General features: G+C 38.8%; 1 protein-coding gene across 1 annotated transcript in view; it reads right to left on the bottom strand.

Moving 5' to 3' along the window:
- Positions 1 to 14,441, bottom strand: part of pigg (phosphatidylinositol glycan anchor biosynthesis class G (EMM blood group)) — a 75,987-nt gene that overhangs the window by 1,910 nt on the left and 59,636 nt on the right. Inside the window, exons 11-12 of the mRNA XM_030397093.1 lie at positions 13,685 to 13,994; positions 8,981 to 9,144 (exon numbers count right to left, since the gene is read on the bottom strand). Of these exons, the coding sequence (XP_030252953.1) occupies positions 8,981 to 9,144; positions 13,685 to 13,994 (474 nt within the window). The remainder of the gene's footprint in view (positions 1 to 8,980; positions 9,145 to 13,684; positions 13,995 to 14,441) is intronic.

The following is a 14,441-nucleotide window of genomic DNA, read 5'->3' as shown; positions in this document are numbered from 1 at the left end:
GAACCAAGGCTTTATTTGGGATTGAATATGAGTCAAACCTTCGTGTAAAAGCATAATTACGACGAAAGAGGCACTTTTAAGTTTTACCGTAGTTTCGGTTTTGGGCACGTTAATTTTGAACGGGAGAGCTAGGGGCATGATACGCTGGCATCAAAATATTGTTTGTGTACACAGAGTTTCGCTTTAACTGTTTATAATCTGTACCTGTGGAGTTCCAGAAAAAAACACATTGATTGATCTCCTCTTCCCATTATGTAACTGAATAAGGTTTGTCATTTAAGATATAATATGTAACAATTCTGGATTCAAATGTCAAAAAAGGATGTAAATTCCCAGAGAAATAACGATTCAAGGACAGGAAACACCAGATGATATACAGTGGCAAGAAAAAGTATGTGAACCTTTTGGAATTTCATTGTTTTCTGAATAAATTTGTCATAAAATGTGATCTGATCTTCATCTTAGTCAAGGGTATTGACAAACATGATGTGTCTAAAATAATAACAAAAAAATCTTTTATGTCTTTATTGAACACACTCATTCAACGTTCAAAATGGCAGTGGAAAAAGTAAGTGAACCCTTAAAATTAATAACTGGTTGACCCCCCTTGGCAGAAATAACCTCAACCAGGCGCTTCCTGTAGCTGTGGATCAGACCTGCACACCGTTGAGGAGGAATTTTAGCCCGTTCTTCCTGGCAGAACTGCTTTAGCTCTGTCATATTCTTTGGACACCTCATGTGTATGGCCCTCTTCAAGTCAATCCATAGCATCTCTATTGGGTTGAGGTCTGGGCTCTGACTTGTCTACTCCAAAAGGCGGATTTTGTTTTTCTGAAGCCATTCTGTTGTGGACTTGCTCTGGTGTTTTGGGTCGTTGTCCTGTTGCATCACCCACCTTCTACATAGTTTCAGCTGACGTACAGACATTCTCACATTATCCTGAAGAATTGTCTGATATACTTGGAAATTCATCTTCCTCTCAATGGGCCTCATTCACCAATATCTTCTTAAGAATCTTCTTAGATTCTTTCTTAAGTTGTTCTTAAGAAGTTCCTTAAGAAAACCCTACGTCAGATTCACCAACGCGTTCTTAAGCCTCAGAATTGTTCACAGCTGTGTTCTTACATTGATGAAAGCCGCAGGAGCAATATATGCCATTGTTTTGCGGGCCTTGGATGGAGAAATGCCATGTATAAATATGGTGGGGGGGTTACTAATTGATGGCATGTTTCCAATTTACTTGATTTATCTTAAATCATTGGCACATTTAATTTATTTTAGAATTTAAATTCTTTGTAAATTACCAAAAATATGAAATTAATAAATAAATGAATAAATATGACAGAATTATCACTGTAATATTGCATTTTATTGAACTACACAAGAGAAAAAAACACAACCATGCCAACATTTCGGCACTGAAATGTGCGTAAGAGTACTCCTGAGTGTTCGTAGGATTTGTTCTTGCCTAAGAAAAAATCCTAGATACGAAAAAATTCATGAATGCCACAATCTTTGTAAAATCTTTGTAAGTGGGACTTAAGAACAAATTTGTTCGTAAGAACGGTTCATGAATGAGGCCCAATGATTCCAAGCTGGCCAAGCCCTGATGCAGCAAAGCAGGCCCAAACCATGATGTTTCCTCCTCCGTACCTTACGGTCGGGATGATGTTTTCATGATGCAGTGCTTTCCACAAGCGCTGGCTGCCGGCCATATAGCCGACTACACAGTTAACTCCAGCCGGCTACTTTAATGACTATCATTTTTCGATTTTAATAAAGTTAAATGTTTTTCTAACAGACTGACAATAATGTCAAACTGAACCGCACTCATTAAAATTGTGATTCGCTGTGCTTGTACTGATAATAATCACAAATTACTCCGATCATCGCCGACTTCATTGATCACAAGGGAGAGAAACTCATCCGCGGCCCCGACACGCGGTGTGTGTGCGCGCGCACTCAGCGGAGTCAGTGTGTCGGCCGTCGGAGGCGAGAAGCAGGGCTCACCATAATACGCTTATTTTGTCACCGGTAATCCACTCTTCTCTTCCAGCGTCCATTTAGCAATACCTGCGACACGTGCTGGCATCAAAAAACACTGTCGGTTGTACAAATGAAACCAAACGGACTCTAAGAGTGTATCTTCATTAGTTGCTAAGGGAGAAACATTCACTGAGTGTTTAATTGTGTAGCCACCACTGCAGACTGTGAAGGTGTCATGCACCGACAATAAGATATTTACAAGCCCAGAACGCCTCATGATGCAATATTATGTGAGCTTGTATAGCCTATTATTTATTATTTTCAGTGCGCAAATCACAGTTTTTATTGGTGCATTAGCGTCTGGCATACTTAGTTACACTAATGAATAAAAGAAGATGCGATATTTTGAAGCGGAAAAGAAAACGGAACGGAACGGAATAATATAATATATAGAGTAGATATTGATGCTGATAATAATAATAATATTAATAATAATAATAATAATAATAATAGAGCAAATGTCTGAGAAATTAATATAGGCTGCCTGTTCTGCAGGCACACTTAGGCTAATAATAATGTAATAATAATATTAATAATGTAACATTATTATTATTATTATTACATTTAAGACCAGTGTATAAGATCGTACTACCCCCCCCCCCCCCCGGCTGGCTACTTATGTATTATGGCTGGCTAGTCTGTGTCTTAGTGGAAAGCCCTGTGATGATATGCCGTGCCCTTTCTACGCCAGATGTAGTGCTATGTGTTTTTTCCAAATAGTTCCTGCCTTAGTTTCATCGGTCCACAAAACATTTTGCCAATACCGCTGTGGAGTGTTCTTGTGCAGAGCAAACTCCAAAGGTTTGAGGGTTTATTATCAGCTAAAGCAACTGTAGTCCATACCTCCAAACTTCTTATCTTAACGAGACTCCAGGTGTGCTAAAACCTGACTCAATTAGATTCTTTGAGGTCATTAACTCAAGGGTTCACATACTTTTTCCACAAGCACTATGAGGTTTTTTCGTTGTTCTCAATAAAGACATGAAAGATCAGAAAAATGTCGTGTGAAGATCAGATCACATTTTATGACAAATTTATTCAGAAAACAATGAAATTCCAAAAGGTTCTGTACCAAAGAGCTACAGCTAATATACGATAAGGTTTTCTGTCTGTTTAGGGTGGATAAACACTGGCTGAGTAACAAATAAACACACATTTTATTAGTGTTAAGTTTAGTTCTCTTTGCTGACTTTCCTATGGGCATCCAAATGAAATGCACTGTTACCCTAAATAAACTTGTTGATTTCTCTCATAATGTAAATACACAACATAACTAAATATTGAACAAAGGTCTAGTCATTTTAATGGTGAATTCCAGCATATTATATCTTTAAATCCTCCCTGCCTAGTAAATGTCCACGTCTTTCAAATACCAAGGCCTCATTTTGATGGTAGTATTTCTTTCAGAACTGCAAAGGGCATTGTTTTCACAGACTTAGTAATACTTTCCATGAGAACTTAACTAACCTTGATGGGAAAAATAAGCATCCTGCCCCTTTACATCAGATGCCCAGTTAACCACAGTTATCTAACCACTGATATGGAAGTGAAAACAAAGGTGAAAACGCAGAAAATTGCCAAAATGTCACATATAACTGGTGGGTGCTAATGTTAAAAATAATCTTCAAAAACTGTGGACTTGTGATGTTTGTGATGCTCTAATGGAGCCATTTGTAAATCTGTGACTAGCAAAATCACCATGTCCCCAGATGAAGAGAAATGACACTGGCAAGTATAATATCATGAAAACCCGGAGGAAAACGGTTTTGAGCATCATGAAATAATCCTCAGTTTGAAAAAACATAAAAAAGAATTCTGCTGTGCATCAGCAATCAGCATCAAGGTTAGGCTCTTTTACTAACATTGAATCACACAGAGCAGCTGTTTTTTTAAAACTGCTTAAGTTTGTTTCTGTGTCCGACATCAAAGAGATACTAAAACATTCATGTGCGACCTCTCAGGTGGATTAACGGGGTAAACAGTCAGTCTGTGTAAAATCCTGCCAGCAACCTTATCCTCTCAGTGGACGAAGATGAGTGATATGTACGGCATCGCTTCTAATTTACAGTTTTATAAATTAATGAGGTGATTAAAAAAGCTTATCTCGATGCAACATTGATTTCATTCATCCAGTGTGTAGTTAGAAAAGTGAAAATCATAAATCAAACCGAGGAAGGAAGAAAAAAGATGGACTGCTTCTAACATAAGTTTGCAAAATAACAGTGTAAAATATGCAACATGAAGATTAACTGAAGAACTGACTTAGGCAGATCTACTTGCACCAATCCTGCACCAAACCACTGTAATATGAGTCTGATGGATGGCTCCATTACATCACATTTATTACAGTACATTATATTTCAAACTGTTACAACAACAGCTCACAAAACTGCAAGTTATGCAAAATATCAACTGTCTTTCAACATCTCCCCTTGAGCTTTTTTTTACAACTCACCACAGGTGATTACAAAGCAGCAGTGGAGCTTCTTACAAATCAAGAACACAGTGAAAATAGTCAGACCTGAACATGCTTATTTCAACTTGTATTTATGTCAGAATATCTAACTTTTTAGAGACAGTATCAATGATGAGAATAAAGCTGTGTGGATGGGTCTCCTCTGATTGGCCGCTGTTGAAGGTTTATTACAATGACGTGATGTGCACTAAAACAATAAAACATTCTCCACAAATTATGAGGCTGCTCTAAGTAGAACTGGAGTGTGTCAGGGGAGACTCGCTGAAAAGCTATTGATCAAGGTCCATTTCCAGTACTTGCCTTGTGGTCGAGCTGCTGATGGTGCAGCAGAGTGAATCCTGAATGAGCTCCCGTACGTGAGGCTATTTTGGACTTTCATTTGTCACATTCATTTCAACGCTTGAGTGCATATCACAGGTGGGGTTTCTGGGGGAAAGCACCACGTTTCGAATTGTAACAACAATAAGGGATGGATGTGTATCCTGCATTGTGATGCAGGACTTAATGTTTACAAGAAGGATTTAATGTGACATTAGCTCGAGGGGCATCGCTTCCTCTTATGATAATGTTTATCAGAGATCAGGAGGGCCATGCCAGCATGCAGAGATGGCATCTTTGACAACTATAGAAATGTTTTGACTGAAAATGTCAGATGGAGCACCCGCTATTAATCAACTCTTCAGACTGTAATTCAATGTTACTTATCATATACATACCTTAGTATGCCATTCAAACATCCACCAGTATGTGTTTATTTTTCAGTTCCCCTGTGCCACTGAGATTTATTTTGTTATGTTACTGGACTTATGCTTTAATTTGACCAATGTATGTAAGCTTATCTCTTACAATAATAATCCTTTACATAAATACCTTAAGTCAAATTATGGTCGCGTTCTGGTGATAAATTATCTTGTTATCGCGACAAATCTGCCATTTGTTTTTCTAGAGATAAATGAACCTGTTATCACGAGAAACAAGCTCTGTTATCTCAAGAACAAACTAATTAACTCATGATCTCGAGATAAAGATATTTAAAAAATAACTGCAAGCACGGCCATTAAGGGCTTCCGTAGATCTAACATGTGATAATAATGGTCTGCTTGTGGGCAGATTAGTCAGTCTAAATACAATTTATTGTCTGCTTGAGTTGTTGTTGCAGTTTTTGATTCACAGGGAAATAGATCAATGCTTTAGCTTCATTTTAATTTAGTTTGGTCAGAAGTACCATTCAAGGCCGCAGTTTGAACTAACACACATGAAATATGCATCTGGTGGCTGTGAAGTTACTTTCTTCTGCTGCTGTAAACATGATTCTGTCATGTTTCTGACTGGTGATTTGCTAGCTTACTTAGCCATGATATAGCTTAATTCTCAGCATGTTTTAACTTTTAATTTGTAACCACTTTACTTTTCGGACAGTCACCAATTTGTTTTCCTTGCTTGTGATGCTACGGAAAAAATATATGTCAAGATGTATTTTAATAAGCATTTCAATATTTCAATATTTCTGTTTTAAAGTGGATTTTTGGGTAGATGATGGTGAGAACTTCATGGATAGAGGTTTGGCAAAATCTTGCCATGAATCAAATGATCAAATGTTCGGTCACTGTGACATTTTTACCTCATGTCACACTAAACCAAAGATTGGGAGGTCACCAATATCACTGAGTAATTCTCTGAGGACCTTTAAAGTCCACATTAAATTTCATGGCAGACCAGTCAGGAGCTGTGGACCAGAGTGTTGGTTGGACGTAAAGATCAGCGTCATCATCCCTCGGCTCTGCTGCGAGCAGCACAAAAAATGTGAGATGAGTAGAACTGTCTGGACTACTGAAATGTTAAACACATCACATTCAAATGTGGGATCAAAGATTATGAAGAATATAAATCATGCATGGTACATACACCCCCTGCAGTTTAATGTCTATGGGACCTTTGTGCTGACAAGAGTTAAACTTTTTTTGATATAAAGAAGTAACTTTTTATCACAAATCTGCAGTTGTAGATACAGCCATGCATTTTCACCACTGGCATTTGAACAACATCGGCAGGTTAAACAAACTCCTTCCACAAACACCATCCTCTGTCTACATTAAAGCATTTGAGTTGTGGCTCCATCAGCAGGGCAGCTGTTGCAGCCACAGGCCTCATCACTCAACACTGCACAGGGGCCTCATGCTGAGGTGAAGCTGTACTTATCAGCTGCATTCACCCACATACAGCAACACAGCTACTGGCCTCTCTCCAGTTAAGGTCTTATGCAGGTTAAGCTGTTTACATCCATCTTTGATAACTGGCAGGCAAGTCTCCTTGTTTCTATGAGTGAACCAATTAACAGAATATCCCTGTGCACCTGTAGTGCCCCACCCACAGTCAGGATTCACAAGGAAAAAGGAACAACCAACAACCAACACTGAAAAGTGACTATATAAGTGATGATGCTCTGTTGCGGCGCTGGCCCAGACAGTTAAAATCAAAGCTGAAGATAGCAACTTGTTTAAACAGCATTTACAATAGATCAGCAGTTCCAAACATTTGAATGACAACTCCTGTAGTCCAGTGTTGCTTTTGGCAGCCATTTTAGATTTAGTCTTAGTCTCAGTCTTAGTCTTTTGGACTAAAATGCTTCTTAGTTTTAGTCAAATTTTAGTTATTTCTATATGTGATAGTTTTAGACCAGTATTAGTCGACGAAAACTCAAACAGGTTTTAGTCTAGTTTTAGCCAGTTTTAGTAAAAAAAAAACAAAAGAAGAAGTATAGTCTTTTAACAAATTAATTTAGGTCAATAAGTTGCAATGTGTTGAACTTGTAGATTTGCTATTTTCACAACTTATGTGTGACACTCTTGTATGATGAAGTAGGGCATCAATTCATGAAAAAACTGTTGAAATATGTTGGGAAAAAAGTTGAAAGGTGGAAATATGGAGATAAAAGGTTTCTGTCCAACAGCACTCTCCAATACTTATGGATTATATTTAAAATACGTCCATATATCTAGGGGTAGGCGTAAACATGTGACGTGAAGTGAAGCTCGAAGTTGGGCAGTGAACAGTGACAACAAATTTGTCTTCAAAATAAGAGCTTTACATTGCACCCCATTGAATTTTAGAACTGGGTTCTTAGCTGGGGGCTTTTAATTTGAAAGTAGCAACCGTTCCTAGATTGCCGCTACAACAACAAGCGGACAACGAAGACAGCAGAAATGTCATGCATTTTGAACGTCTGACAGACCACCCACTAACATTTACGTCCATTCTCGTCTTAACGAAAACTCACACACGTCTTGTCATGTTTTAGTCATCAAAGAGCCATGTTTATCTCGTCACCGTCTCGTTATCGCCATGAAAAAAAGGGGTGTCAACGAAATAATTTCGTCATCGTCATCGTTGATGAAAACAACACTGCTGTAGTCCTATCAGATGAACTGAAGTCCCCCTTCATTAGCACCACCTCTCATTTTCAAAATATATACTTATAATGGGTTAAAAACTTGATGTAATGATATAACTATTAACCATTTAAAAGTGTTAAATTCTAGAATTTTTGTTTTTATCAAATTTGTCAGTGTTTGAGTTGCTTTGAACAAGTTGAAATCCATACTTCTACAACTCTCGATTGGCCAATATTATTGGCCAGTATTGACTATCACAGATATATAGAGAGATATACAAAGATTTATTTGTGCCAATGTAAAACATTTTTTCTTTAAACAGAATAATAATAATCGTTAACCACGTGTAAGGAATCATTGCAAAATGTGTGTTTATGTGTATATTCTGTGTAAAGAATAACATTGACCAATATATTGATATCAGAATGTTTCACTCCGAATTATCAACATCGGCTTTTCATCTGTTCATTAGCAGGCTTTAACTTTGGCAAACACTTACTAAATCTTTATTTATAACCCTTAGCCAACTATTTGTAACTGTTTGTAATTATTTCAAAACAGCTTTTTATCTCTTGAGGCTACTTATGTGTATCTGTTACTTCTAATTTAGTTCATAGTAATTACTCTAAGTGACAGTAATAACACAAACATTGTCAACATGCTTATGATGCTACAGGTGGCGCTACACTGCTCGTTGTCTTAGCTTAGTCTGTAATGATGGTTGTTCCCCCTTCAGTTCTGGCAAACCAGTCTTTGCAGGATGATGTAAAACACATCGCTACTGGTGTGCCAGTGTAGGAAATTCACTCCAGATTTAAAAACTCCAGTAAACCAGGTGGCGTGAGGCTTCGTCAGTATTGTGTGATCTTTTTTAGCAACGGCTTGAATGTAACCTACACTCACTTATACGTTAAAGTCCGGTCCACCAGTTTTGACTGTTTATACATCAGTTATAGCAAACTATGTCAACTTCCCTGTGCTTTTACACACACTTTGACTCAGACTGATGGGCAGCTTACAGGTTATTGTAAATAAAGATCAGCATAACACCATTTCTGACACTTACCTGTCTCTCTCTGAGCTGAGGTAGCAGACGAGGTGACACACCCAGAGCAGGGGCCCTGCGTAAGTGCTGAGGGCCGTTAAGAAGATGGCAGGTGCTTCTACGTAACTTTCCAGTCCAACGAACCCGACAGAAATGTCGACAGTGGCAATGTTGTTGGAATTGCCCTGCAGGAGCACAAAGAAAGCTTATTTTAGCACCGCCATGGGCACAGGAATAACTTACCCTGTATACAGACAAAATGAGTACACAAAGATCCGTGGGTGAAGCTTTGTAAGCATTTCAAAGCTCTAAAGAACTAGCCTTTTGCTTTATCATCATTACTTGGAGCTTCTGGCGACTTCCCAGCGGCACAGTTGTTTGTGTTTTCCAGTCCCTGATCACAGCAGCACGCAGCTTTCTGTCTGAAGCTGGACTCTTGTTAGAGCCACTCAGGCTACTGTTTAATTGTGCATATGCGCATGTCCCACACGCACAATTTGTTTTTTAAAAACAGTGTATTTCTGGTGTATTATAATCCTGTACCAAGCCAAATACACCTGGAATAGCCCTGAAGATCATTTAACTTTTTAAACCATGTTTTAACATAAACAAATTTTGACTGTTCAAGTTCTTTGAACAATTTCCAGGTGGCACTTTCAGTTTATTAAATACAGCTGAGTCTTGTTCACGCCTGAGATGAAGCATTCAGACACATCAGTCAACCTGAGCAGCAGCTCAGAGAAACACGGTCACATCTGCTCACGTCTTTTCCTACCAAGATCCAACTGGATTATTTACAGCATTTTGTTCTGCGAGTGTTTTGCTTAACAAATTCAGTTTCCCTGCGCATAACAAGTGATTATTACTTTAAAAAATTCATTGTGATTGTTGGCTGCGGCATGCAAGCTCCACGCTGTAGATGCACACACATATGGAAAGGAAAAGTCTCTGGGAATTGGCAGAGATCAAAAATCTCTCTGGTGAAATGTGAATACAGTGATGATCCACAACCAGCAACATGACAGGTAGTGGTTTATTTTCCTTGTGTGCAGATGTCTCTGATCACAGAGGATGAGAACATTAGCAGCTGGCTCTGATTACAACAAACACACAGCAAATATCAGGGAGCAGGATATGCATATGGATATTTTCCGCCTGCTCTCTTGCTGAAATCCTGATGCGATCTTTATGTAAGGAGCGTCATTCTGCACCAACAACAAATATATTATATAATGACAATATAACTGTCAGAACAACTCTCATGAGAGTGAGAGAAGTCCGAATACAGAGGTCTTAAAACTAGAGATTTATCATCTCAGAATCCAGCAGATAGCAGTGGCCGATGTCGGTCTGATGTGTCACATCAAGTGCTGGTACGTTCATGAGCTAAAAGCTCATGACAGCCCTGAAATCAGTTTGTAAGGCTACGTAAGAACTGATAGTTCTTCTCATTGAGCAGGCAGTTGTATAGCAGCTAAAAAAGGGCTTTTCAAACAATCACTTTTCAAAGAAGATTTTCTTCAAGGTTGTTAAGGTTGTTTGCATGTCTAAATGTGTATGATTAAAAAGGCTTGTTTGTGTTAGCCAACTCCATTTCTAAACTAGCGTTAGCTACTGTTAGCGGAGTGGAGAGTGGCACTGAGGCGAGGCGAGGCACTTGAGAACAGGAATGAAGTCACAAACCCTTTGGGCTGTTGGGGGAAGGTGAACCCGAGCGCTTTACAAAGAAATGTACAGTCCAGCAGCATTAAACAACTGAAACAAACCGCCCACAGGCTTGTAAAGGCAACCGAGAGAAACAGAGAAGATTTCATTTTTCACATCACTTTGCAGTCTGTTCACATATGGCCAACACACAGAGCCTGGTGTTATGAAAAGCTGAATGACTCCAAAACCAATCAGTTATTCGCAGGAACAACAACAAAAAGCTCCCATCAGTATTGGCATCAGCTAATGCCCAAATTATTATTTAACATTAGTATCATCCCAGAATTTCATTAGGTGCATCCCTAAAAACATGTGCTGGTTATTTGCCTGATTAGTATTATGTCCACCAAAACCCATCACCAATATGAAATATCTACAGTAACTTGTACATTTACTGTACATCACATTCATACCCTTAATTTGACTTGTCATTTTTGAGGCATAAACACCACCGTGCTCCTTCTCTGACCATCTGGTTTTGGGACAGTGATAAATCCAAAGAAAATCCACTGCAAAGTCTGACTCGTCCATCAGCCTAAATGATCCTGACAGCTAAATGCAGACGGCCAAAATGTCCCCTGTGAGACAGTTAATTCATCATGTGATGTGATTCAACTTGTTTTGTGACACAAGCAAGCATCAGAGGTTACCTGGAATATTTCCCATAATCCTCTTGTGTTTATGTATGTTTGCTTGCCAGAAAAACAAGGACACTTCAAAACAACGGTCTGCCAAAATTTATAATAAAGCGTCTGAAAATAAAACTGAAAATGCAACAAAGTTTGTGCACTCCACCATAATATCTTACAACTCTGATCAATTTGCAGACAACAGCTCACTGATCAGCTGTAACTGAACTGATTAGATTTTAATTTAACATAATTTTGATTGCTCTGCGTGACACCACTTTTTGTTTCAGAGCAGCAAATTTAAATCACATATGTCGCTGCTTTACAGATCCATTATGGCTACAGCTTTGTTGAGAACGTCATTACTCAAAAGGTCTGTAATTACATGCCTGGGCGCCTACACTGAAAATTGTCTGGTGGCGGTCTATTCCCGAGCCCATCAAAGTATTAATGACCCAAGGGTGATGACGGTTATTAAATTGTTTGCAATGAAGAAGTTCACTGTTGACGACAATACATATCTGCTAACAAAATATCTGTCCTGGGTGGAGGTGAAACCAAACGGAGAGGATCAAATCCGAACATTTGTAGCTCCAAACACATTGACATCAAACAACTAGACTGCCTCCCCTTCATGCCAGTGCTGGGTGAAAGTAATGTAATTTACAAACAAACACTTCCTCTGCCCAGAACTGCACCTATTACAGTATCCAACACTTTATCAGTGGTGATAGCTCTCCTAAATGTTGCTACACTCTGTGTCACAGTGTGAAATTAGTTGTCTCTTACAATCAGACAAGAAAACCTTCCTTACTGTGTTGTTGTTCCTTAAAGTTCCTTGTATAGTTAAAGAAACTGGGGATCTTGGCTCTGATACAAATCTTCACATCTCTGCCCTTTTGGCTACAGCACCAACATGTATTGCAGTTTGTGTAATAGTTGTAATCAGTAAACTGGTAATGGTTTGCTAATTGTTTTTTTAACTGCAGGGCTTATTTATAAGAGTGACAGCATGTCATCTGGTCTGGACTACAATCAGAGCTTATTTGCAGAAGTTGGCCGCTCTGACTCTTAAGAGACAAACAGTAACTCAAAACAGTCCCTACTGTCCACAGCTGCAATAATGCTTTTTAAACTGTTATCTGTTCAGGAAGAGAGAGCAGCTGAGAGCAGCTTTTTTTCATATAGGCCCTCACACAGTTGCACACCAGGAGGTTGTCCAGTACAACCACAGTCTCAGCTGTTTGAGGTTAGAAGGCTTTTTAAGGCCCAGTCACACCAGAGAGTTGCACATTAGTTGCACATCCTTTGAAACTTGGTGACGTGGTTGGTGAACTGCTGTACTGGCAAGCTCAACTCTAACACACTAGCAAGCTGAGAACCAGGCTGGCTCTAATGGGTCACACTAGCTCACAGAGCTCCTTTTTTTAATCTTCTTTGCACTCTGACATTTACTGCCCACTGGTATTTTTCTGTCAGGATTGTACATCGTTTTATTACAGAGAGGGGGAAAAAGCTCTGTGAGCTAACCAACTGGTTAACTGTTACTTGGGCAACAGAGCCTGCCAACTGTCAGTTAGCCAGCTTTGCTGCTAACAGGACAATATGTTCACAGTTTATCCAAAAGATGTATTTTTTTACTGTTCACTCTTAACGGATAGCTGTCTGAAAACAATTCTTTTATTTATTGAAACCTTTGAAGGAGACATATTATGCTCATTTTCAGGATCATAATTCTATTTTGGGTTACAACTAGGATTGGTTTACATGCTTTAATGCTCAAAAAACACATATACTTCAGACTTTATCGTACCATCCAGTGCTGAAACACTTTTTAGCTCCTGTCTCTTTAAGGCCCCCCCTCCCGAATACCTAGTCTGATTGGTCAGCACTTCTAACCGTGTCTCTGGTTGGCTCTGTAATGTTTTCAGCTTCCTGTTAGCTTCACTTCGACTGTGAATATAGGCATAAATTACACAAACATGACATAATGTGATGAAGTCACAGAGTTTAAGGCGGGACTACTGACGAGCATTTTCAGGAATTTTAGGAGCAGTGTTTTGTGTGGGAGAGAGGAGCTCCTATTGGTGCAGACAGTGGGCTTTTTAAGTTACAACATCTTTTACATGCCGGAGAACCTGTAGTAAACAAACATATAAAAAGCAAAATAAGTCTCCTTTAACCAGAGAGGGACTAAATATAATTGGGTTGTGTGAAACAGCTAACACAATACCTACATTTCGGACTCTAAAGCAAAACATTTTCATGTTAACACCATTCAAAAACATAGATTTTACATTAGTTTAGACATCTTACAGTACACAGTAGTACTTCACAGACAAAGTGGCTGTCAATCCTTGTAATCACTGACATTTTTATTGTTGCTTACCTGAAAGTAAAAGAAAGCCTGACCAAACCAGTAATGCATGATGGTGGTTTGGGCTGCGTCATAGTGAAGCCTCTTCCAGATGAACTGAGCCATGAGCGTCTGGATCAACAGGCAGCAGCAGAGGACTGGCAGGTTGTGAGCACGAAACAACAGGGAAACCAACAAAACCAAGCCACTGTAAATCTCCCATAATCCCCTGCTCTTCAACTTGGCATCTGCTGTGATGATCTGGGACCGCAGCAAGTCCTTGGAGCCCGTGAAGAGGATGCCCAAAACGAAGACATAAACAAAGCGCGCCTCCACTGTTCCCCTAAAAGAGAAAGATTACGGAGTGTCATTTTTGCATTTGCAAGAAGCCAGTATTAATTTTTCTCAACAAAAAACTGCGTTCAATATTCAAGTAATTGTGGTAAGTGACTCTGGGAGGTGGATTCTGGCAGTCTTGCTGTACTTGTTCATGCATTTCAGGTATTAAATATGCAGAGATAAAAGTATGTATATTTGATTCAAACTTTATATACTGAATTATCAACGAAAAATGCTTTTCATCAAAAAAGGGTGACAAAAAAAATCTGTCAAACTGTGAAGTAAAACAACAATCTTAATAAATAACAGCCTACGATATCTTTAAATGACAACAATAAGTCAACAACTAACCAGATTCATGTCGTCTCTGTGATACTGAAGATCGAAAAAGCTCTAAACAATTGTTCACTGAGTGACTCATCATCATGTTTCATTCATTAACATTAATTAC

This window comes from Sparus aurata, chromosome 18 (genome assembly GCF_900880675.1).
Source record: "Sparus aurata chromosome 18, fSpaAur1.1, whole genome shotgun sequence".
NCBI lineage: Eukaryota > Metazoa > Chordata > Actinopteri > Spariformes > Sparidae > Sparus > Sparus aurata.
The sequence above is the reverse complement of the archived record's forward strand: the minus strand, read 5'-3'. Positions and strand labels throughout refer to the sequence as shown.